The sequence below is a fragment of the Crocodylus siamensis genome, chromosome 5, assembly GCF_052110815.1.
Source record: "Crocodylus siamensis isolate JL-2025a chromosome 5, ASM5211081v1, whole genome shotgun sequence".
NCBI lineage: Eukaryota > Metazoa > Chordata > Crocodylia > Crocodylidae > Crocodylus > Crocodylus siamensis.
This window is the reverse complement of record NC_143399.1, coordinates 167,428,206-167,451,709: the sequence shown is the minus strand read 5'-3', so window position 1 is coordinate 167,451,709 and position 23,504 is coordinate 167,428,206. Positions and strand designations below refer to the sequence as shown.

At 41.9% G+C, this 23,504-nt stretch overlaps 1 protein-coding gene across 2 annotated transcripts in view; it reads left to right on the top strand.

Annotated features, from left to right (window-relative positions):
- PPP1R9A (protein phosphatase 1 regulatory subunit 9A) overlaps window positions 1-23,504 on the top strand; it is a 247,016-nt gene that overhangs the window by 163,711 nt on the left and 59,801 nt on the right. For both annotated transcript variants that reach the window (XM_090046991.1, XM_090046990.1), the window contains exon 6: window positions 12,722-12,857. In XM_090046991.1, the coding sequence (XP_089903117.1) occupies window positions 12,722-12,857 (136 nt within the window). The remainder of the gene's footprint in view (window positions 1-12,721; window positions 12,858-23,504) is intronic.

The window sequence follows — 23,504 nt, the reverse complement described above, 5'->3', positions numbered from 1 at the left end:
CAGTAGGGCTTTCTGGTATTTTTCTCTAATAGCTGATTTAATCTGCTTTAGATAATGGTGCAAAATGTCCTGCTGAAATGCGCTGTCTGTACAGATGCTGTGGAGCCGAGTCAAACTAATTCGTTGCCTCTTTAAGTAAAGCACATGTCTGGGGGGGGCGGGGGTTCACATCTGTCAGCAGCCTGAAAGAGTGAATGTTATAGCTTTATTAATTACTAAAAGAATTCTCTCTTGAAATCTGTATTTTGCTTTTTGTATGCCCTCTTATGGCTTAATTCTGCAACACCTAATTCCTCAATCATGTCTAGCATTAAACCCCACAGGGGGCTTCTAGGTGGTAAAAATCAGTCTGGTCTTTGAGCTCCTTTTACATCATTTTGTGATAGAACAGACCATAGGGTAGGCCTGAAAATCTAGAAACCCTCAGAGATCCATAGGCAGTGCTGAGTCAATGCAGTGTCTCACTAGTCTCATTCTTTCCCCCTGCCCCTGACATCAGGCCTATACTGGGACCATAGATCCCAATCCCCGCATTGGATGGTTCATCCTAAAAGATAAGTATTATTTTTCCAGGGCATATTTTTTTTTCCAGAATGTCCTCAGGGGAGACTCTGTGACCTTCCCAGCCACTCTGACCCAGCCAGTCGGTTCTTCCCTCCACGTGGATCCTTGGACAAAGCGGGGAAACCTCTATTAGGTCCATAGGGATGGTGCATAGAGATGACTGACTCTTCTCATTTACTTCGCTGTAGTGCAGGAATCATAAACTTGCAGATCTGGGCAGCACAGTATCCTGAAGAGGGTGAAACATCATATGGGGTTCTTTTTTACGTGCATGTGAAGACGGGCTAGTGTTAATGAGGACTGTAGGATCATCAGGCTTCTTTCTAATGCACATATGTTAATCTCAGTCCTTAAAATGCCTCTTAATATTCAAATTGCTTAGTCATCTTTATTACCTTTTTCTGGACAGCTTCTATCTTAGTTATTTTTTAAGAAGGGCAGCCAAATTGAATGTAATATACAAAGTGCAAGTGCACTTTCATTAGAAATATTGCCATTATATATTCTATACCTGCCTTAGTCCCCCTTTTAATGTAACTAAGTATTCTATCAAGTTTTAAACTGTTCTTTGGCACTGAGGAAATGTCCTCTTGGGTGTTCTCCACAGTGCCTCCTTGATATTTCACGGAATTGAACAGTGCCTATGTTAAATCTAAATTGTTTGTCATGGTTTCCAGCACCTTGAAGTTATTAATTCTCACTTTCCTGGTGGGTTTCCCAATTCTTCTGTTTAATCATATTCCTTTGGAGTGCCTCAGAACTGTGGTACTTTTTTATTAACCTAAATAATTTTATGCTGTCAGCAGATTTCACTGTTACAATCTAATTCATCCTGTAGATCATTAAAGAGTAAATTCAGCAGCAGACCTGCAGCTACAAACCAGTCTCTGGGGCTTTCCACTGTTAACTGCTTTCTGTTCCAATAAATGGTCATTTATTATCATTGTGTGTTTTCTGTTACTAAGCCAGTTTTTAAATCATAACAGGTTTTTGTCTCTCACTCCATGGATCAGAGCTTTATTTTTTATGTTACTGCAATGAATTATAAGTGCAGTCTTTCAGTTAAAATAAAATTCTTAGTTGTGCTTACTTTTCCATAGCCAGTGGTTAAAATGCACCACCACATTCAGACTTTTCATCAGCTTCTTTCCACTCTCCTGTTTCCCCTCCAGCTAATCTCTACCCTCATTTTTAAAGTAATCTTTTAAATTAATATTTCTTATATTTGTTTTCTGAAAGGATTCTTTGAGAATTCTGTATATTTGGATAGATGTCTGTGTGTCTCTAAATTATTTTTGTTCAAAATCATGTTATCTGCTATGGTAGCTTATACAGTGACACTGTTGCAAGTAACTGGAGCTGGTACAGCCGGCGGATCACACTAGTAGCAGGGCATCCATTCCAGTTTCTGAAATATTATGTACTTATGATAAAAGTTAATAACATTGTTTTCTTTCTCTATCTCTTTACCACATGCACTCTTCTCTAATCCCTCTACTACGCATATGTGTGCACGTGTGCATAGCTTCCATCCTTCCCCATTTTCTCACACTACAGTACTACTTTTTCTGCCTGTCATGCACACCTCTCTTCAGACTCTAGATTCTTAATGCTGTAGGACCCAAAGGGAACCCTACCTCTTCCCACAGTCCAGGATATGGAGCAGGAGCTAAAAGCAGAAGCTGTCTTCACCAGTGTTTCATTCTAAAAGATATGGAGGGTTTTCCTTTCTACAAGTTGGGTAGGATTGTTCTTTTGTCCCTCTTCACCTTTTTTATCTCAAGTGTGAAAGATGGTGGAGGTTTTGTCTAGTATTGCAAGCAGCTAGGTATGCAGATTAGTTCTGCACAGTCCATGTCTGTCTGTCTCTTTCTGTGGGATTTAAGCAACACCCTCTGAGACTTGAGCAAGCAAGGAAGGGCCATGGGGAAAGAGCCAATAGGGAAGAATTTACTTAGTATTGCTGATCTTGGAACTTGATGAAACACAGCTAGAAATACCAGCCTCTGGCTAATCTCCACCCTCCACCTCCACACTCTTTACTATTCATTCCATCCAGGAAGAGCACACATTGACTGCAGTGCTTCCTCAGCCTGATGAAGGGGTTTTAAACCTGAAAGCTTGCCAGGACATTTTTCTCCTACTATTTAGTTGGTCTAATAAAAGATACCATATTTACCCAAATAACCTTGTCTGCCTATGTCCTTAGACCAACACAGTTACAACCTACAGTCCTGGATTCACTGCACATTCTAGCACCTTGCTAAATCTGAGCACAGTATAAAATCACATATGTATTTAACTGGTATAAACGTATGCAGTAGTACCCTGTCGGAAGAAGCAGAGCCATCCCTCTGGGGTGCGGGGCCTGGGGCATATCAGCCTGTGAGGGGCCTGGGGCAGGGGAGGGTGGGTGGTGAGTGGCCAGAGCCAGCAGGGAGAGAGTGGCGGTGCTTGGCAACACCAGGCCATATGCAGCACTGACCACAGGACCTGGGGCTGTCGCTCTGATTCGCAACCCCCTATGGACGGCCCTGGGAAGAAGTCACAGACTTCTCCTATTCTTTCTGATGAAGAGTTAACTTTAAAATGTAATGAATTGCAGGTATATTGTTTCTCTCACTGTGTACAAAAACTCCTCTCATTGTCATCAACAATCTTTCCTTGGGAATGAGGAATGCCCGTAAAGTTTAAACTTAAAATCCTAGCTTTGTGAACCACATTGGTGCTTATGAAGCACCATCTACATCCCATAATATGTTTATCCAATGTTGCTGGATATGCTGTAAATGTCCTGACATCTTGTTTATTTGAATGGACTTTTCATGGAAAACCACTTTATAGAATATATTCACATTCAGATAAGAAAACAGACAATTAAGCAATATGAAATGTACAAATAACCTGTTTGCAAAAAGCAAATGAGGTTAGCTCAGCAAGCTAAAAAAAACCACTGTATTTATTTTTGAGTTGACATTTTAACCTTTTCTTTAGATTAATGTTGCCTTGTTCCACATCAGTCTTTAGGATAGGGGTAGAAGTTCAGCAGTAGAAGAAGTTATATGAAAGGGGTCCATGACTTGAGAAAGTTTGAAAACCACCACTCTAGAAGTACTGGACATATGCTTAAAACAAGTGTCAGGTGAGTTAGTAATATGCGTATTGGTTTGGGTTTTTGCCCGAAAAAAATAAAAACACTCAAGAGATTGGAGCAAGTTTACCCTTAAGCCAGTTGGTTTAAAATATCACCATTCATACCAGATATTAAAATATCCATTCCAAATATGGCAGAAGGTAGGGTTGGCGGCCACCTTAGAGACTAACTAGTTCAGAGAGCCATTAACTTTTATAGGCACCAACCTACTTCATCAGATGTTAACATGTCAGACTAACATGGCTAACCCCATCCCTATCAAGTATCTACTCAGTTAATTTCTCTGTTCATTTAATTTACAGTTTATATCTCCATGCATTTTTCTGTATAGGTAATTTACCACTTACGTGTTTGAATGTCTGTTTAGGGGATGGGACTGCAGAGATGTGGCAGCTAAACAGATAATCAGGCACACCCTGTATATGTGCAGGATGCTTCAGCAAGACATGGTAGTGATGCATTTGCTTCTTTTGTGCCTCTTAGGGAAATGTGCATTGTGTGCTCCCTCTAGCAACTGTTTTAAGTTGCTTGTAGGGTGGGAGGAGGGGCTGGCCATTTTCCTAAATGCTGTGGAATACTGCAGATGATTCCAGTCAGCTACTCAGCATATTCTCAGAATATTTAAGTCAGCATTTAGTTGGGATGCTATTGGATATGCAGGGGGGAAGGAACCTTGTCTACCAGCACACTTGTACCGGACAGGCTTGAACGTAAGCTTGTTACCTTGAGGTCTTTCATTTCCCAGGCCAATGAAAGAAAAACCTGTGTTTCCAGGACATTTAATGTATTAGCTGCATTCAAGTCTTTCACTAAAGGATTCTTTTTCAGTAGGAATAATAAATGCTCTAATAGAGTTTTACCATCTTACCTGTTTTTACATGACTTTAATGATGCTATTAGAATGTATTTAATGTTAGAGTTTCAAAATAATAGTTTTTAATATCTCTGACTATGTCAATTTCAGATCATGTCCATGTGAAATTACATAGAATAAGAGGTGGTCATTTTGTAAATTTCTTAGCAAGTATCTATCTAGAACTCCATGGCCTCTGTACTTTGAAGTTGACATTTTTTAAAGAGCTTGATTTTACTCATGAAAAACTGGTGTTATTTTCAGTTTATACTGTTGCTTCTAAATAAAACTTATCTCCTCTTGCAGAGTTCAGACCATTTTAGCACTCTGGATTAATCATATGGTAATTTCCCTAATGTTGGCATCCACACAAGGCACTTTAAAAGATGACACAATAGGAATTAACTACATGGTTGCACTAGCAGCCTGTGCTTAAAGTTCAAGGTGACAATCCATTCTAAACTTCTATTTTCTCTCTTGAAGGAATCATCTGACAAGAAATTTGTCATAGCTTTACAAAGGTTGAAGTTTTTGTTTTTGTGGGTTTTTTAAATTGTATTTTTTAAAAATCCTTTGATTCATTAGACCGTAAACACTACAGTTTCCTCTTTGAAACAATGCTGCAGTCTTTTTGTTCTCCTGTTAGTTAAACCAGATGGGTTTAAAGACTTGTGCAGTTCAGCTTAACTCTGAAGAAGAGCTGGTTATATGCCTAAAGTGATGTAATTCACAAAGAATGATTAGAGTCATTCAGCTCTGTAACATGGAGCATAGGGTGTTGCAGTACCTGTGTGACCTTTTCAGTGTTCTCTGCATAATACAAGAATTTTTTTCCTTCCCAATACTTCTGGCACCAGTGGTTTTGAGGGAAAAATGAAATCAACTAGTTTTCTCAGTATTATTATTTAAATTAATTTAATTCTGGACATCCCTGTTTACTTTATGTTGAAAAAGTTCAAGAACGTAAAGTATTAAGTATGCATTAAAATCCTTGAATTCTCAGTAAGCTGCAGGAAATCTTTGGGAATAGTTGCCAGTTTTTGTGGTGTCCCTTTCTTCACCTTTGTGATTCTGGAAAAATATTAGTTTCCTGTACACTTACTGTTTACTTAGATTTTCTCTCTTCCCTCACCCAAGGATAGAATCACATATTTGCTACTGTCTCAGCTCTGAACCTGTTTATTTTAACAGCATCTTTAACAGTGTGTTTGGCATCTGGTCATTGGGCAAGATGATGCATACTTAGAAATATAGACATTAAAAAAGTCAGTTCATGCATTGCTTTGTGAAAGTGCAAAACAAAACAGTTTGCAATGATCAAAGTACTAAAGTTTGAAAATATTGCTCCTAGTATTTAGGGGATATCAAATTCACCTGGCCTTGCTGTGGGATCAATCCATGGGCCAGGTGAGTGTTGTGGGTCTGGTTCTGCACGCACAATCAGGCCCATGGTTACTCACCTTTATGGTCTGGGTCCTGGTGGGAAGAGACCCAGTATCCTAGGTGATTGGCTGCCCCTGTGGAAACAAACCTTGGTGCCGGGCTTCTTCCTGCAATGTTGCAGAGGCTCCAGCACTGCAGCTTTCTCCCAGGTGCTTGGCTGCTGCTGCCAGAACAAATCACAGTGCCATGCTTCTTTCTTCATTGCTGCTGGGGCTCCAGTGCCCCAGCTGTTGCCCAGGCACTTGGCTACAGCCATGGGAAGGTCCCCTTCATCAAGGCTGTGTGCCAAATGCCCCAGCTCTGGGAGACAGATCTGGCCTGCAGGCCAAATGTTTGACACTCCTAGTATATAGCATTCTGTATGTTAGAAATAAGATGAAGAGCAAGGACAATGTAGGTCTCTTGCTGAATGGGAAGGTAATAGTGAATATTGCAGAGGAGGCTAAAGAATCAAATGCGTTCTTTACTTCAAATTTCACAGATGCATCACCTGTTAGATAACCGGCACAGTTAGCATCAAGGATCAGAGAGAAGATAGTCAACCTAGAGTGGGAAAGGCACACATTAGATATTAATTAGATGAAGTGGATGTTTTTAATTCAGCAGAGCTAAATGAGATTCATCGTAGAGTACACATGGAATTGGCAAGGGTGTTTGCAGAGCCATTGGCTGTTGTCTTTGAGAGTTTATTGAATTCCTGGACACCTGGAAAGGGACAAACATAGTGCTTACCTTTAAAAAAGAACAAGGAAGACCCAGGGGTTTACAAATCAATCAGTCTAACTTGGATACCTAGAAAGATACTGGGGATCTTGTCAAGAAATATTTTTCTAAGCACCTAGAGCAGTTGTTTTCAACCTTCTGAAACTCAAGGCATCACTTTTCTGAATTGAGTTGCACCTCATTTCAAAAACAAATTTATTTATTACCATGCTTACCTCCTCGAAGTGGGCCCAGGCAGTGGGGGTGGGGAAGCAGTTGGCAGAGACAGCCTGTGCTTATCTTCTCCTGCCTCAGTGGCACCCTTCAAAAGATCTCACAGCACCCCAGAGTGCCCACGTACGCTGGTTGTGAATCACTGACCTACAGGATAACTGTGATTAGGAACTGCCAGCATGGATTTGTCAAAAGCAAGTCATGCTTAAGCATCCTGATTTCTTTTTATGACAATACTAGGGTCTTGGTGGGTAGGAGATAACAGTGGATGTGATATACCTTGACTTCAGTAAGGCTTTTGATCCTGACTCTTAATGACGTTCTCATAAGTAAGCTAAAGGAGCACAATCTTGATCAACAGCTGGCAGCTGTTGCAAGTCATGGGCTAGACCAACCCAGCTCTGGTCCAGTGTGGGCCATGGTTTTTAATGGCACATCACCACTGGGAATCTGCATTGGGGCTGTGCAGCTGTAAGTTGCACCTGCACTGCCTCTGCTTTTCTTTCAGTCCCAGATGCACTGTGGGGACAGCCACCTGTCACCCGGCTATGGTGCAGTTCCTCACCAGTTGAACGCTGAACCTTCGCCACAGCTGGGGAGAGAGGGGGGAAGATGTTGGGGGAGGGGAGAGGATTAGGGCAGCTCCTCAGCACTTGAATGACATGGACCTGGGCAAAGTCTCCCACTGCTGGAATGCCACTGAAATCATGGTCTGGGTCCTGCCCACAAACTGTACTTTGCTGGTTCCTGATCTAGATGAAAATACTCTAAGGTGGGTGCATACCTAGTTGGGTCATCATGCTCAACAAGTCATCATCAATGGCTGCATGTCTAATTGAGAGTGAGTGTCAAGTGCAGTTTCCCAAGGCTCTCTACTAGGTTCAGTACTATTCAAAATACCTACATTAATGAGGACTGAATTGAATAGAATACTTAGTAAATTTTCAGACGATGCCAAGATGGGTCGCGTAGTAGGAGCATTAAATGACAGGATTAAGATTCAAAATGACCATGATAAATTGGAGTAGTGTTTTTAAGAAATGGGATGGAACAATCAACTGCTAATATACATATCGGGAATGATTGGTTAAGCTGCAGTAACACAGAAAAGGACCTGAGGGTTATAGTGGACTTGAAGAATAATGAGTCAACATCTACATGAGATGGCGTGTAGAGTCTCAACATCTACATGTGTGCCCTATTAGGCTGCAGGAAACTAATCAACTCCACCACAGGTTAGTAGTACTTGTAAGTACAAGTACCGTCCTGTGGCGGAGTTCTTTAGTGAACAGCAATGCATGTGTAGCTAGTGATGGGGCTGGCTGGGGTGCCTGCTGGCTAGCCTCACACTGGAGTATCCTCATGCCCCAGCCAGTCCCTCTGTAGCACACCGAGCTGAGTCAGAGCAGCCTTGGGCTGGCAAGCTGACCCTCTGGGTTCCTTGCTAACCAGGGCTTCCCTGACCTAGCTCAGTGTGCTGCAATACTGAGCACATGTTCAAACACTGAACTCAGGAACAATAAACTCCAGTGGACATTGCTAACAGCACATATAGATGCACCATAGTATTTAAAAAAAAAAAAAGCAGCTAATAGCATACTCCAGTGTATTAACAGCTTGCAAGTCATGGGAATAAATTCTTCCACTTGATTCAGCACTGATGAAGTCTTATCTGAAGTAAAGTGTCCAATTCTGGATGCTGCACTTAAAAGTTTATACAAATTGAAAATAGTCTGGAGGAGAGCCACAAAAATGAGTAGGGGTGGAAGAACTGGGGTTTAGTTTGGTGTAAGGGAGACTGAGGAGGAATCTGATAAGAGTCTTCAAATATAAAAGGGTTATTATAAAGAGGATAGCAATCAAACGATCAAACTCTCAGAATCAATTCAGAGAGATTCAGAAAGATTTGGTGATTTGGATGTAGACACAACTTTAAATGTTTTTTCTAACATACCTCAAGGTGGCTTGTGAATGCTGCGATGCTGGGGCAAATGGAGTGTCACACAGGAGCACAGGGGCTCCCCACAGCGTGGTCAGGAGCAGACCCAGAAGTGGACCAGGAGCACTTCTGGTCCACTTCCGGGTCTACTGGGGAGCACGCAGGGCCTCCTCTCTCCTTCCCCCCCCAGTGCTCCCCACTCAGCGACTGGTGCGTCCTGGGTGTGGGGGGGCACCCGGGGTCTTCCCATGGGCGATCACCAAGCCAGGGAGCCTGGGGGGCAGGGCCCAGCATGCTCCCCGGTGGACCCGGAAGTGAATTGGAAGTACTTCCAGTCCACTTCTGGGTTTGCCACTGAACACGATCTATAATACTACTACTTCACAGTTCTCTTGTATTTTGTTGTAAGTTCATGTACCCACACTGCTACACTGTGTGCCTAAGCAGCCCCTACCTCACCCTCCACTTTTGTTCTGTGCTGTCCTGCTCCCCAAGGCGGGGGCAGGAAGAATGAGTTGGAGGAGGGGGAAGCCTGGAGAATCTGTTTGCTCCCAGGCTGCCAGTTAGATAGCCCTGATGTAAAGTATGATGTCTGTTTTCTTGTTTTTTTTAAATTAAGAGAAATATTGTCATTATGACGTCTCAGTGAATTTTAAAAGGTTAAACACTGTCTTTGCCTTACATTCAAAACTAGGGTTATTACAAATATAGCTACTTAAAGATACCCTTGCACATAGATTTTATGTTTCTGCTTAATACTCTTGGCTCTTGGGACCAATTTGTCATATCCAAAATATATATGCCTGAATCTAGTGAACCAGTCAGAGGAAATATATAATTAGCCATTTTTATTGAAGTGTGCATACTATGCTTCAGTGATTAATTTTCCAGGCAGTGCTTCAGAACCTTATGCCTCTTTGCATATTTAAACATTCCTGGTTATGATATTTTGTATTTTCATATATAGAACTGGATTGAGTTTAAATATCTAATTAACATTTAGCTGTTAAAATCTATATCCATCTATGGAAGCATTTATTGATAATAAAAACATTAGTGTAGATATTCTAGAGTGCATGGTATCTTTTTGCCATTATGACAGTAACTTATGAAATAACAGGTAAATATAGAAATTTGTTTTGATACCTTTAAGTTGAATTTTAAAGATTGGGAATATAACAGGGCAAAATATTTAAAACAGTGGAGGCCAACCTTTTTAGCAGGAGTGACACAAGTCCCACATACTCCCTGAGTGCCACTTTGCTCTGCCTAATTCACCCCCATCTCTTCTCTGCTCCTGGTCTGATCCACTAATCTGCTTTTTGCTTCTTGTATGTGCTCCTCTCCCAATCTGCTTTTTTGCTGCCTATCTGCTGCTGTGCTCCATCCCTGATCTGCCATGTGCCCAGCCTGCTGCTTTGTGGCATAGAGGCTGCCATTTTGACATGCATGCCACAACTTGGCCACCCTGATCTAAAATAGTCGTGTTTAAGTTTGTGAGAACTGTCATAATGAGAAACTGAACATGTATTTTACTAATTACCGTATTATTTTTATGTTATAAGAATGATTGTTTATCACTGTTAAATACTTGTCTTCAGGAATCTTCAGCTGAAAGCCAAGATTTTCCTTCTTGCAGCCCCAAAGATTTGCAAAATATCAAACTTCAAACCAACTAATAATATAGGACCTTATATTTGCTATTTTAGGCCTACAAACGGTGTATATAATGACTGTGAAGCTGGAATTTATGTCCCAAGGAAGATAGCTTCAATGCCCTCTGTCCACTAAACTATCAGAGGTGTATGATACATATAGATAGTATTGTGGGGTTCCACAATTTATCATAAGGATATAGCCACCATATATCTACACATCACAGATCTGATGGTGATAGCCATATAATCTATTTTCACAAACAGTTTGCTTAATTGATTTAAGTGAAAAGTGTGTTGGGGAGGAAGGGGTTACCATTTTTTCTTTTCACTTATTGCTCTATACAAAATGTAAAAGTATGGTAAACATGAGTGGATTCCACCTTGACTCTATTCATTTTATATCATACTATCCCATAAAACTATATGTCAGAAGAGACAGGAACAGGTTGTACAAACTTCTGTTTCAGTATGTGGTAGAGACGCCTCAAAGAACTCATCCTTAATACCCCTTTTCCCCCCTTCATTGCACACAAACCTTAATAGTTGCTGATTTGCAATGTTAGATTTCATGACTATAGGGTCTGAGATCTCAGTGTCAGTTTGAGATCTGTTCTCATGAAGGTTAAACTACTGATTTGTGTCCTGTTTCGCTCAGTATTTTCTGTTGTTATTTGCAAGCCAAATATGTTTCTGGGAAACAAAGTATCTACTTCCCATGAACTCCTAGCCTCATTATTTCAAATATAATCACTTTTCTTTACCCTTTGGAAGACATTGCTGGCTGTTTTACTTCTATAACATGCAGGTAATCTCCAAGTTATATCCTTTCTGCTAACCTGTGATTTCATAAATCATCTGACAAATCACTGGTCCTAAGGAATAGGCTTGGGTGTATACATAGAAATCTATCATACATTCTTGCAAAATCCCAAATGACTTTCAAGAATTCAGTGTCAGCAATGACACTGGATTTTTTTTTCTTATGTGCATGCTATCAATCTCTTGAATCTCACTGCAATTTTTTTAAAGATAACTAAAAATGTTTGTCCTAAATGGTTAAGAAACAATTTATTTACCATATAAAGTGGCCTGGTTTTGCTTTGCACATTGTTTGCATTTGAAAGCACCTGATCCTGTTACTAAAATCAAGGTTGGAGGAGTATTTTAATTTTATCTCTAGCTTTTCTGACTAGTTTATACTATATTATAGTTATTATTTGTCTTTAGTATGGTAGTATACAAAACATCTAATTACAGTATATATCAAGCTACTAGAAGAAATTTGTGTTACAATGAAAGCCAGTCCTAAAATATAATTGCTAAAAATTAGACCAGAAAGCACTGAGAGTTTCGGACAAAGAAGATCTAAAGACCAGAAGAACAATGTCTTGCAGTCTAACTTATCTAACTCTATCCCAGCTATGCAGTTTGTTCGATAAAAGATATCACCCTTATAAATCCTTGCCTCAGGCAAACAAGGAGAACAAAGAATAAGCTTGTACTTTGAAGCAATAGGTACAATTGGGGAAAATAATTTAGGGAGAGATTGTTTAGAAAATGTATAATTAGGACACTGGCATTAGAATCCATGAGAAGAGATGAAAATCAAAGCCAAACTGACTGAGTTAAAAGCACAGGTTTTCTCTTCTCTACTGCAGTTGGGGACAAAGAGAGCATAAACATCTGGAAATGTTCCATGAGAAGAGGAAGGGAAGAGAGACTTCCATGCTTCTTTCCCTATCAGCTTGCAGAGTTCTCTTTCAGTTACTCCTGTGTAGCTAGCTGCTGCAGACTTATGCAGGAAACTTTAATGCTATTATGGAATTAGAAGTGAGGGTATAAGTAATAACCGTGCTCTGCTCTGGGTCCAAACCTGGAGAGTTTGAACTCAGAAGGTTATATGGTGGTGGAAATGTGGGGAGGCAAAAGTAGAGGCAGAACTTTGATGACATTGATAGCATTTTCTTACACAGTCACTTCCTGGCCTAATCATTTCATGTCTCATCTATGTTGCTTCTCCGCTGGCAGAAACAACCGTAGCGATATCAAAGCAAGAGCTCATGCAGTGGTTTTACAAAGTTAATATGCACATGTCTGTGACCAAAATCAAAGAGAGCTTGAATTTAGCTTGTTAAAAGATTCAAGATGGTCATAATTAATAATATTTTACACAGGTTTGTAATTGGACGAGAAAAACCAGGACAAGTAAGTGAGGTTGCTCAGCTGATTAGCCAGACCCTAGAGCAAGAGCGTCGCCAGAGAGAACTCCTGGAGCAACATTATGCACAATATGATGCGGATGATGATGAGGTAACATGCTTGTTAACAATCCTCTTATTCATTATCTTATTGTATTCCTTTTCAACAGTGTTTAAGATGGAATGAATGTAACTGGTGTCATATGAAAGTCAAATCCATTCTACCGTGTGAATGAAAACACTTATCTGTTTTACTTGCACATATGCTCTTTCTGTGCATAAAGGTGTAACCATGTCACTCTTGAAGTGCAAAAAGTCTTTGAATCAGTACAGATTTTCATGGCTACTTAACATGAGGGCTGTGTTGTGTTAGCACAGTATCTGATCTATCACTCTCACTAATGCTTGATAGTTTTTCTTAACTATTGCATAGGAGGGGAAAGGCTATCTAAATTCTCTCTCCCATTAACACAGCCTAGAAGTGCTTGCTTAGATTTATTATACTATACCACGATATGCTTTCTGCTCATCTTCCACAACAGATTCCAATTATTACTTGACACACTGTGACCATGAGTCCTCCCTTAGGAACAGTCATTTTTTGTTACATGAGTTTAAAATAAGAGAACAAATATCTAGGAGAACAAATGTCAAGTTGACTGACCACTTCTATAAGCACCATTATTTTTGTGGGGAGGTCTGCTGTGCCTGTATTAATGAAAGGAAGTTGGTTTCCTAATGCATTGCAGAATTATTTTTCTCTTTCACTATTTTTTACATTCTGTCTTCTCTTAATATTCCTGGCAATTGATTGTAGGGTAGTGATATGTGTGGGGAGAGACTGTAAACCTGTAATTCTCAACCCCTGGTATATGAGCTGTGAAGTGTTGGTTTTAAACTTTCAGCTAAATCTCTCTTAATTTTTGAGGGATGGGTGGTAGTTCTGTAGCGGTTAGAATGCAAATTTACTCACCCCACTGACATGCATAGTTTTTACTGACATGTATGACTGACATGTATGATATCTATATCATTGCATAAATTAGTCACTAGAGCAGGTAAAGGCAGCTGCATTACCATGCCAAGTCAGTATGGCAGTTCACCACTCTGTTTCTCCTACTTCTCACTAATGCAGTTGTCTTGCCTAAAAGTTGCTCAGTGATTCGAGGCCTACTATGTGTCAATGTAGTTTTGCCCGCCAAGATAGTGGGGAAAAAAGCTGTAACTGTAGGACAGTGGAACAATGGACGTACTGGAGGAGAAGGGGGAGAGGTGTCAGGGAGGGAGGAGGAGGTTGAACTCGTAGGGCTGTACCTCTTTCATCTCAGGGAAAAATTGGTGGGGAATATACTAGTAGATGGCAAGTTGGGCAGCAGTGACCAGGAGATGATTGAGTTCAAGATCCTGAGGAAAGGAAGGATGGATGTGGCGAGACAAGTGAATGTGGTGTACCTTGATTTTAGCAAGGCTTTTGCTACAGTCTCCCACAGCATTCTGACAGGCAAGATAAGGAAGTACGGTCTGGATGAATGGACTGTAAGGTGGATAGAAAAGTGGCTGCAGCATCGGGCTCAGAGAATAGTATTCAATGGCTTGATGTCTAGTTGGCAGCCGATATAAAGTGGAGTGCCCCAGGGTCAGTCCTGGGGTTGGTTTTGTTTATTGTCTTCATCGACGACCTGGAAGATGGAATGGAGCACACCCTCAGCAGATTTACAGATAACACCAAGCTGCGGGGAGTAGCAGATATGCTGTGGGTAGGGATAGAATTCAGAGTGAGACAAATTGGAAGACTGGGTGACAAGAAATCTCATGAAGTTCAATAAGGACAAGTGTAAAGTCCTCCAGTTAGGGCAGAATAGTCTCATGCACCAGTACTAGCTGGGGGTTTCAGTGGACAATAAGCTGAATATGAGCCACCAGTGTGCCATTATTGCCAAGAAGGCTAATGGCATACTGGGCTGCATTGGTAGGTGTGTTCCCATTCAGTCAAGGGAATTGATTCTTACCCGCTATTCAGCACTGGTGAGGCCACACCTGGAGTACTGTGTTCAGTTGTGGGCACCCCTCTACAGAAGGGATGGGGACAAATTGGAGAGAGGGGGCAACAAAAATGGTGAGGGAGCTGGGGCACATGACTTATGAGGAAAGACTGTGGGAACAGGACTTATTTAGTCTAGAGAAGAGAGGACTGAGGGGGGATTTGATAGAAGTGGGGTTCAAAAGAAGATGGAGCTAGAATGTTCTCAGTGGTGGCAGATGCCAGAACCAGAAGCAATGGTCTCAAGTTGCAGCAAAGAAAGTTTAGGTTAGAAATTGGGAAGAACTTTCTCACTAGGAGGGTAGTAAAACTCTGGAACAGGTTACCCAGAGAGGTGGTAGAAGCTCCATCCTTGAAGGTCTTCAAAATCCGGCTAGACAAAGCTTTGGCTGGGATGATCTAATTGGGGATGGTCCTGCTTTAAGGGGGGGTTGGACTAGGTGACCTCCTGAGGTCCCTTCCAACCCTAACTTTTTATGATTCTACCAATAGTTCTGTGAGAAGGACCCAGCCTCCTTTTCCCCAGTAGTCAAGTGGTAAAGGTACTTGTCCAGGAAGTGGGAGATGGGTTATGTTATGGGCTCGTTAGAGAGCTGAGGATATTTCCCATGCCTCCCATAGAATTTAGGCCAGTGGGTAGAAAGAACTGTAGCACGCATGGGACCAAAACTGAGAGCAAGCAAGAGAAACCCTCACTAGGGTCTCTCAGCCCAGTGAAGAAAGCTCTCCTCTATGAGCCCAAGTCCTAGTTTCTAGATCTTGCCCTCTGTGTTGTTTTTCCAGTGTATTATTTAATTAAAATACACGCAGAATGCTTTGAGCAGAAACCAGGGCTCATTCCCAAGAGAGCATCCTGCTAACTGAGCTACAGAATCAGGTTCCCTCTTGCTTGATCCCTTTCTGTCCCTACTGCACATAAATTGGCACCCCAACATTGGGGACAACATCCTGAAGAAACAAGTTTTCTGTGAGATAAGTAACTGTGCTATCTGCTACCACAGCAATTTGGCTGTGGTCTTTTCTCATGTCACCAGTTAACTAGAGTCATTATTAAGAGAAGAGAGCTTCAAGTGAAACCTAGAGTTGAGGATGTTGGTGATTCAGTAAGTGACACTTTCTCCTAAGTTAATACCATACTTGTTTCTAGATTAGTGTGAGGGGACACAGAGGGTGTTTATACACATGCCCCAGGAGTTGGGGGGAGGGTGCTTTAATTAAAGCACCCGGAGCATCATGTGTATCAGCGTCCCACACTGAAAAATGACAGCAGGTGATTGACGGCAGCTCATCGAATAAGCTTTAGTTACAGCACCCCCTGCTGCCATTATTCAGCACAGGGACACTGATACACTTGCAGTTGGAGTCTGTTGGATCGTGTTAATTAATTGAGTTTGCTCTGACATGCTGTAATTACAGCATGTCAGAGCAGCCTCATTGCACGTGTATAGGCGCCCAGCATCAATGGAACTGCTTTTGGGTAGAACCCTCTACAAAACTTGCTCATTGTACTCCTTTTCTACCTTTTTCCTTCATGTGGATTCATTTTTGTTATCTATATCCTTACTGCATTATGTCATGAGCCAAAAACCTCTTTGGAGCAAGACCTGTTGTATTTGTGTCATGTCTCCATCATGCAATATGGCCCTGCTCTTTTTTTGCTGCTACTGTGAGCCAATAATAATATACCAATAATAAAATATTAGCCTAGTGTGGAATTTGTGCAGAAGTAGTTAGGCCTAGTGTCCTAACTGAATTTCAGTCAGAATTATGACCTGCCTATCCATTTTCATTTAGAACAACATGCTGGGTGCCCGGCAGGCAGATGATCAGGGCGCTCCCAGCTGCTGCCTGGCTAGTGGATGCTGAGGCACCTCAGCATGTGCTGGCCAGGCTTCTTGCATGCAGCATGAGATGACCCAGCAGGCACCAGCCAGGCACCACCCCACAGCAGGCAGGTTTTCTGGTCAGGAGCATGTGCTGAGTTGTTCTGAGCTGCTGCTGAAGCAGTCCAACACACAGAAAGGGACCCACCTGGACTTCCAGCATGTGACAAGTTGCTCCAGCACCTGTTGCTAGGGCAGAGCAGCTCAGAGAAACTCAGCATGTGCTGGCCAGAAACTCTTCAAACTATGGGACAGTGCCTGGCCAGCACCTAACAGGTCATTTCAACCTGCATGTGGGGTTTCCAGCCAGAGGGTGCCAAAGCAACTCATCACATGCTGGCAGGCAGCAACTTGGAGTGACCTTGGACCAGCTGACCAGGAACCCTGCCCTTTAAGCTCAGGCACACTCTGGTGGCTGGCCATGTGCCTTTTCTCATTTTAGGTAAGTCATATGCAATCATAAGATGAGGCTTGATTTTCCCTAGTTGAATGGGGAAAAAACCCCTCATCTTGTAATCGAGTAAATGTGGTAGCTAATTTGAAAAGTTCTACATACTCTCTTACCATGGATAAAATTCTTTTCTTTTCTTTTTTTTACTGACAAATGAGTAACATTTTTTTTTTATTTACCATGAGTCATCACCTGAATAGATTTTCAGTTTTTATTATTTCATATTTATTAGATATATATTCCCTACTCCCCAAAAAGAATGAAGATAGCTCACAATAAAAAATCCAAAGAGAAATTATAAAAACATAAAATATTACCTGCTAATAACTAAGCTTGCCCAAATAAAAAGGTCTTGCAATGCTTCTTTAAGTTGTCCAGGCTCAGGCTGTTGTGGGCTGCCGGGGTTGGGAGTTCCAGAGCTGAGGTGTGACTACCACCTCAGAACAACCTCCTCTGCGTTTTGAACCAAATGAACTTGGCAGGCACGTGATGCTTACAGGTGATTGTTCTTGACTGACCTTAGGGAACACAAAGCAGTATAATAGACCTTGCACTCAGAGGCCCTTGACAGATGTTAAAATAAAGGTACTGTAAGATCTGATGCAGAATCCTAAAACCCACACTTCCTGCCATGCCACACATGCATGGCAGGAGGCGTGATTGTGGGATCCTGCATCAGAACCCACTGTTCCATGTTACCAGTGCAGAGGGAGCCCAATCCCAGCTCCACCTGCCCAGCAAATAGCGAATTTGACTCCCAGCCAAAAGAGTGCACCATGTGCTCCCTGTCAGCTGATCAGAGTTCCCAGTCACAGGAATATCAGTTTCACTGGTGCTACCCCACTTCAATGTAAATATGAAGAAAATTGAATCTACTTTTTATTTTATATGTGATATTTGAGGCATATGAATCAACATTCTTCTGTTTTGGATGAGAAAATAAAATGCAATTACTGTTTTTATAAATTAAGAATGTTTTTATGGTATGGTCTGCTTCGGTATCTGGAAAAACGGAAGTAATAATATTAGATAAAAAGTTAGCAAAGACCCATGTGTCTGGGCTTAAAAGAACTGGAGTAGTGAATTGGCCTTCTGATAACTTAGATCAGTGGTAGGCAACGTTTTTTGGCCAGAGTGCTGAAAAAACCACAATGTCTACCTTGGAAGGTGCCGGAGTGGGAGCCTGAAGTAGCTGTTTGCAGCCTCCCAGCTGCAGCTGACCCACAGAGCCCAGTCTGCTTGCACCAGGGCTTGCAGCCTCTCAGCTGCCTGCTGGGAGCAGTCTGGGCTCCGTGGCTGGCAGCAGCTGCTTAGAGCCTGGCCTGGCAGTGGTGTGCTGAGCAAAATGGCCTTGCATGTCATGCTCGGCACACGTGCAAGGGGTTGCTGACCCCTGACCTAGATACATAGGTGTGAATTTAACCCTCCATAAAGAGGACGGTAGAGACTGAGCTTTTGCCCCCCAAGTATATATTCAGCTACTTTACAGAATAACTTTAAAAAAACTGTTATTGTCAACTACTTTAGAAAACAGAATGAATTTCAAAGAGCAGGCAACAACAATAACAATAGCAACTGTTACCTTGAAAAGGTTTGTTATTTTGAAGCAAATAACTTTTGGCAGTGCTTTGCTGCTTCTTGTAAAACACTAATTACATTTTTACATCTAGTTTATGAACTTGGCATAGGGTCTGAACTACCTTACAAAATTGATGTAACAGGCAACCATCTTTATTCATAATTTTATTTATGAACTGTATATAGGTGTCACCTTAAATTGTCACATTTGTTCATTTTTTAGGTATAGTTTTCATATCTTGTATTATGAAGATCCTATCCTGCCTTTTCTGAAATCACTAGCAAAACTCCTACTTATTTCAGTGGGATTATGAATGAGCCTATGTCACTCTGCCATTCACACATGCTAGAGGGTTCACACATCTCAGTCCAAGGACTCTGGTGTTTCTGTTTCAGTTACTTGAATGACTGAGTGCATCCACATTGGCCACCCTCAGCTGGAGTACAATTTTCTTGCATGTCCACACTAGTATTGCCTTGCACTTCTTTCTAGGGAATCAAATTAAATATATGCCACGCTTAAACAGGTATCCCCAATGTGTTTTGCACATATTCAACATTGGTTTAAAAAGCTAACCTGGATTGCTTTCTGTACAGATGAGGCCTGAGTCCAATCTCTGCCTCCATGTCTGGCAAGCAGCCAGGCTTTCCCAGCCCCGGGATGGGTCTCCAAACAGCACAGAATGTTTGTTAAGATCCAGACGGCCATTTTTTGCCCAGTCTAATCTCCCCGAATATCTGTATGGATTGGTACTTTGGTAATCAAAGTGCAGCATCTGCACATAGCCATAAACATTAAACTCTCAGAAGTTTGGTGTAAGTTGCACTGAATATTATCTCTGTAACAACTAATAGAAACACTCTGAATTTGAGGTGTTCCTCAGTTCTTTGACAGGTAGCAAGCAGTGTAATTTAGATTGTGGCTGTAAGTAGGTATAGTGGCTGAAGTAAAAATGCCATACAAGTAGATCATAATGGAATTTCAATTTGTTTGTGATTTACTTCAGTAGAAATCACTTGAATTTATATATAAAGTTTCACAAGAGTACTAGTATAATTGAAAATCCTTGAGCAAACTTCATAGTTTCCTAGTTTGATAGTTGGAAGGGACCTAAGCAGATCATCAAGTCCAACCCTTGCCATGGGTAATGACCCTGGCTAGGTGGCTGTCTAGCCTCCTTTTGAAGACTCCCAGGGTAGGGGCGAACACCACTTCCCTTGGAAGTTGGTTCCAGCTCCTAGCCACCCTGACTGTGAAGTACTGCCTCCTGATATCTAGCCTAATCTACTCTCTGTCAACTTATGGCCATTGTTCCTTGTTACCTCTGGTAGTGCTCAGGGGAACAGGGACTCTCTCATTGCCTGCTGGTCCCACTTGGCAAGTTTATTGGTGGCCACCAGATACCCTCTCAGCCTTTTCTTGTGGAGGCTGAATGGGTTCAGGTCCTGTAGCCTCTAATCACAGAGCCTGCCCTGTTCCCCCAATCATGCGAGTGACCCTCCTCTGGCCCCTCTCAGTGCTGTCCACATCCCTCCTGAAGTGCGGTGCCCAGAACTGGAGGCAGTACTCCAACTGCAGCCTGACCAATGTCGCATAGAGGGAGAGTATTGCCTCCTTGGACCTGCTCGTGATGCATCTATGGATACATGACAAGGTATGGTTAGCCTTCCTGACCGTGTCCCCACATTGGTGGCCCATGTTCATCTTGGAATCAATAAGTGACACCAAGATCCTTTTCTGCCTCTGTGCTGACGAGAAGGGAGTTCCTCAGCCTGTAGGTAGGCTGCTGGTTCTTCCTCCCCAGGTGCGTCACCTTGCACTTGTCTGTATTGAAGCCCATCCTATTCTCACCTGCCCACCTCTGTAACCTGTCCAGATCTAGTTGTAGCCTGTCCCTCTCTTTAGCGTGTTTATATGTTTATTTGTTTTTATTATTATTCCCATTAGAATATAGTGACAATCTAGCTACCTAGTAGGAAAATCCATGCCTTTTATATTTTAATTTAGTAGTATTCTTAGTTTTAAGAGAGATCGATAAGCGTTACAAGATCCCAAAGAGACCTGGTTTAAAGTTTGAATAATTTGATTTAGAATATTCCTCAAATGCTAAGTAGCCATATAAAAGTTAGATCAAATGTCCTATAATAAAGAAATGAAAAATACTTAAAAAATTATTAGCTTTAATATAAAACCTAATAAAAACAAAGTTTAAACTCACTTTGCTGACATCTGCCACTCTCACTGTAACAACATGCACAGTACTTTCAGAGCTGTCCTGGAGCCCTGCCCAAGGATTTCAGAGTGGGAGCAAGTGCTTGCTTTCCATGCTGTGCTGATATCATGAATAATTCTAATGCAGTAACAAGCAAGTAAACAAATACATTTCTGCTTATTTAAAGTATCCTTAAAATAATAAAACAGCAAATGTGTTAACACATGAGAGAGGCCAGAGTTTATTGGAAAATAAATGATCTCTTCTACCACGAGCCTGGTTTTACAAACATAAACTTGAGCAAATTTGCTTACATGAATACTCTTATTATATTTAATGTGCTACTCATGTGAGTAAAAGTACCCTGTATATAAGTACTTGCACAAAGGAACATATTATTGGATACAAAACTAAAAGCAGGAAAAGAACATATAACAAATAATGTAATTTGGAGAACTGCTTAACCGCTCTGAATATCCTATTTCAGCACTAACTACATAGTAAATATCTGCATTTAGATAGAACAGAGGTAGGAAAAACATGGCCCATGGGCTGGATCCAGCTCACCAAGGGATTTTGTCTGGCCTGTGGCAGGTCCTTCGGTCCTGCCCAGGCCAGGCATAGGGAGCAGCCTGAGCCATGGTGCATGTGGCTGGTCCCACTGCCCAAAGGCATGCAGTGGGGCTGGGGTAGTGCTGCTCCCAGACTTGCTGGCAGCCCTGGTGGCAGCAGCTTCTTCCAGATGCCACCAGCAGCAAATCCAGCTACCAGGTGCTGGGGCAGACCTGCAGTCTATTCCCTACACCCCAGAGGCAGGCACTGGTTCCATGGGCTGGGACATGCAGGGTGGGGATTGCGGCTTTGCTCTGGCCCTGCACTGTCACTGTCTTGTGATCCCAGGCTTGGCCCTGCCCTCCCATCCCACTCCTGGACACAGCTCCCTACTCACCCATCCACAGCCCTATTCCATCTGCCAAGCTGTGTGCCTTGCCCGCATGGGTCTGGGGCTGGGGGCAGAGCCACAATCTACTTTCCACCTGCCCCTGCCTGCAGAACCAGTGCCTATCTCAGGGCCATGTGGGGAGTAGATTGTGGCTGTGCCCTGCAATTCTGGCCTCGCCCACCTGTGCTGCTCCCAGATGCTGTCTTCTGCCCATCTGCAGCCCCATCCCAGCCGCCTGGCCAAGTGCAGAGCAGAGCCATTGAGGGAGTTTTGATGAGCTGTAGTGGGGGGAGGGTGGAACGTGCTGACCTGGTCCATAACACTCACCAAAACTCCTTGAGTGGTCCTCCAGCCCAAATAATTGCCCACCCCTGATATAGACTATACGGAATGTCTAATGTATAGTATGTATTATATATTTATAATATGTATAAAATTCTCCTTATGCAGAATATGTATAAAATTTTTACTGAAGCAAAGACACAAATGGGCCTCTTAATGGGTCTCGTTTTGCAGATATAGTCTGTAACATTAATTTAACATTCTTTTTTTTCTTTTATTTGTTAATACTCTAATGTAAAGTGCCCAGTATGCTATTAGAGCTGTTTGATGATAATATAAAAGACATTCACAGTCAAAAATGACAGGTGGGCAGCTAATTTCCATTGAAAGGGAATAGACATTATGTTCCTAACTGTAATCTGTGCCTTAGCAAATCTCTCCCAATATTTAAAAATATTTTTTAACAAAAATTATTCTAGCACTTACTTTGAACATTGTGATGATAACACTGTTCACTTTCTTCTGAGGATCTGAAAGTACTTTGCAGACACTGAGTAAACCTAATAACACGTAAGTGTGCTATGTATTTTTCCCATTTTTACATAAAGGGAAAGTGATGTAAAGAGAGAAATACCATATTTTCTTGCATCTAACATGCCCCAAAATAAAATATACAACTTTTTTTGAAAGGCAGAATGAAGAAAAACAGGACTTTCCCAGTTATTGCTGCATGGAGTAGGGACAGTGCCTAATCTTCGAATGACTCACTCTCCTTGTCCTGCTTAACTAAAAGCTGACATCTTAGCTGCTGCTGAAGGCAGATCTCTGATTTTTAAGAGAGCTAAAGAGTCTGCAAGGCTGTGAAATAGGAGGAGAGAGACCAGGAGCAGCCAGCAAAATTGCTCTAAGAAATGTTAGCATGATTAGTGAAACATCAAGACCATTAAAAAGTGAAAGATGTCATTAATATCTGTGGAGTGAAGAACAATGAGTCATTAAGTATTCAACTCCCTCAGCTGCCTGCATAATAATACCACAACTGCTACTGGGTAGAGCAGGAATCAAAGCAGGTGATTTTATTCTGGGCAGAAAATTGGTTTTCTGCTTAAGACACTAAAATTGGGGGAGAGGGGGTTGGGGAAAATGTGTGCATGGTATCTGAGTAAATATGGTAAGTGACTTTTCCAAATTCACAGAGTTAGTTGCTGACAGAATAGCAATGCTGACAGCTCACCTGGCAGAGGCTGACCTGTACCCCAGTCCAACAATACAAAGGAAGGGAAGCTATCTTAAGTGGCACTTGAAGAACCCTTCGGAGTTGAGGAAATCCAGATGCCAGAGAACCCAGCACACCATTCCCCTTCTTGT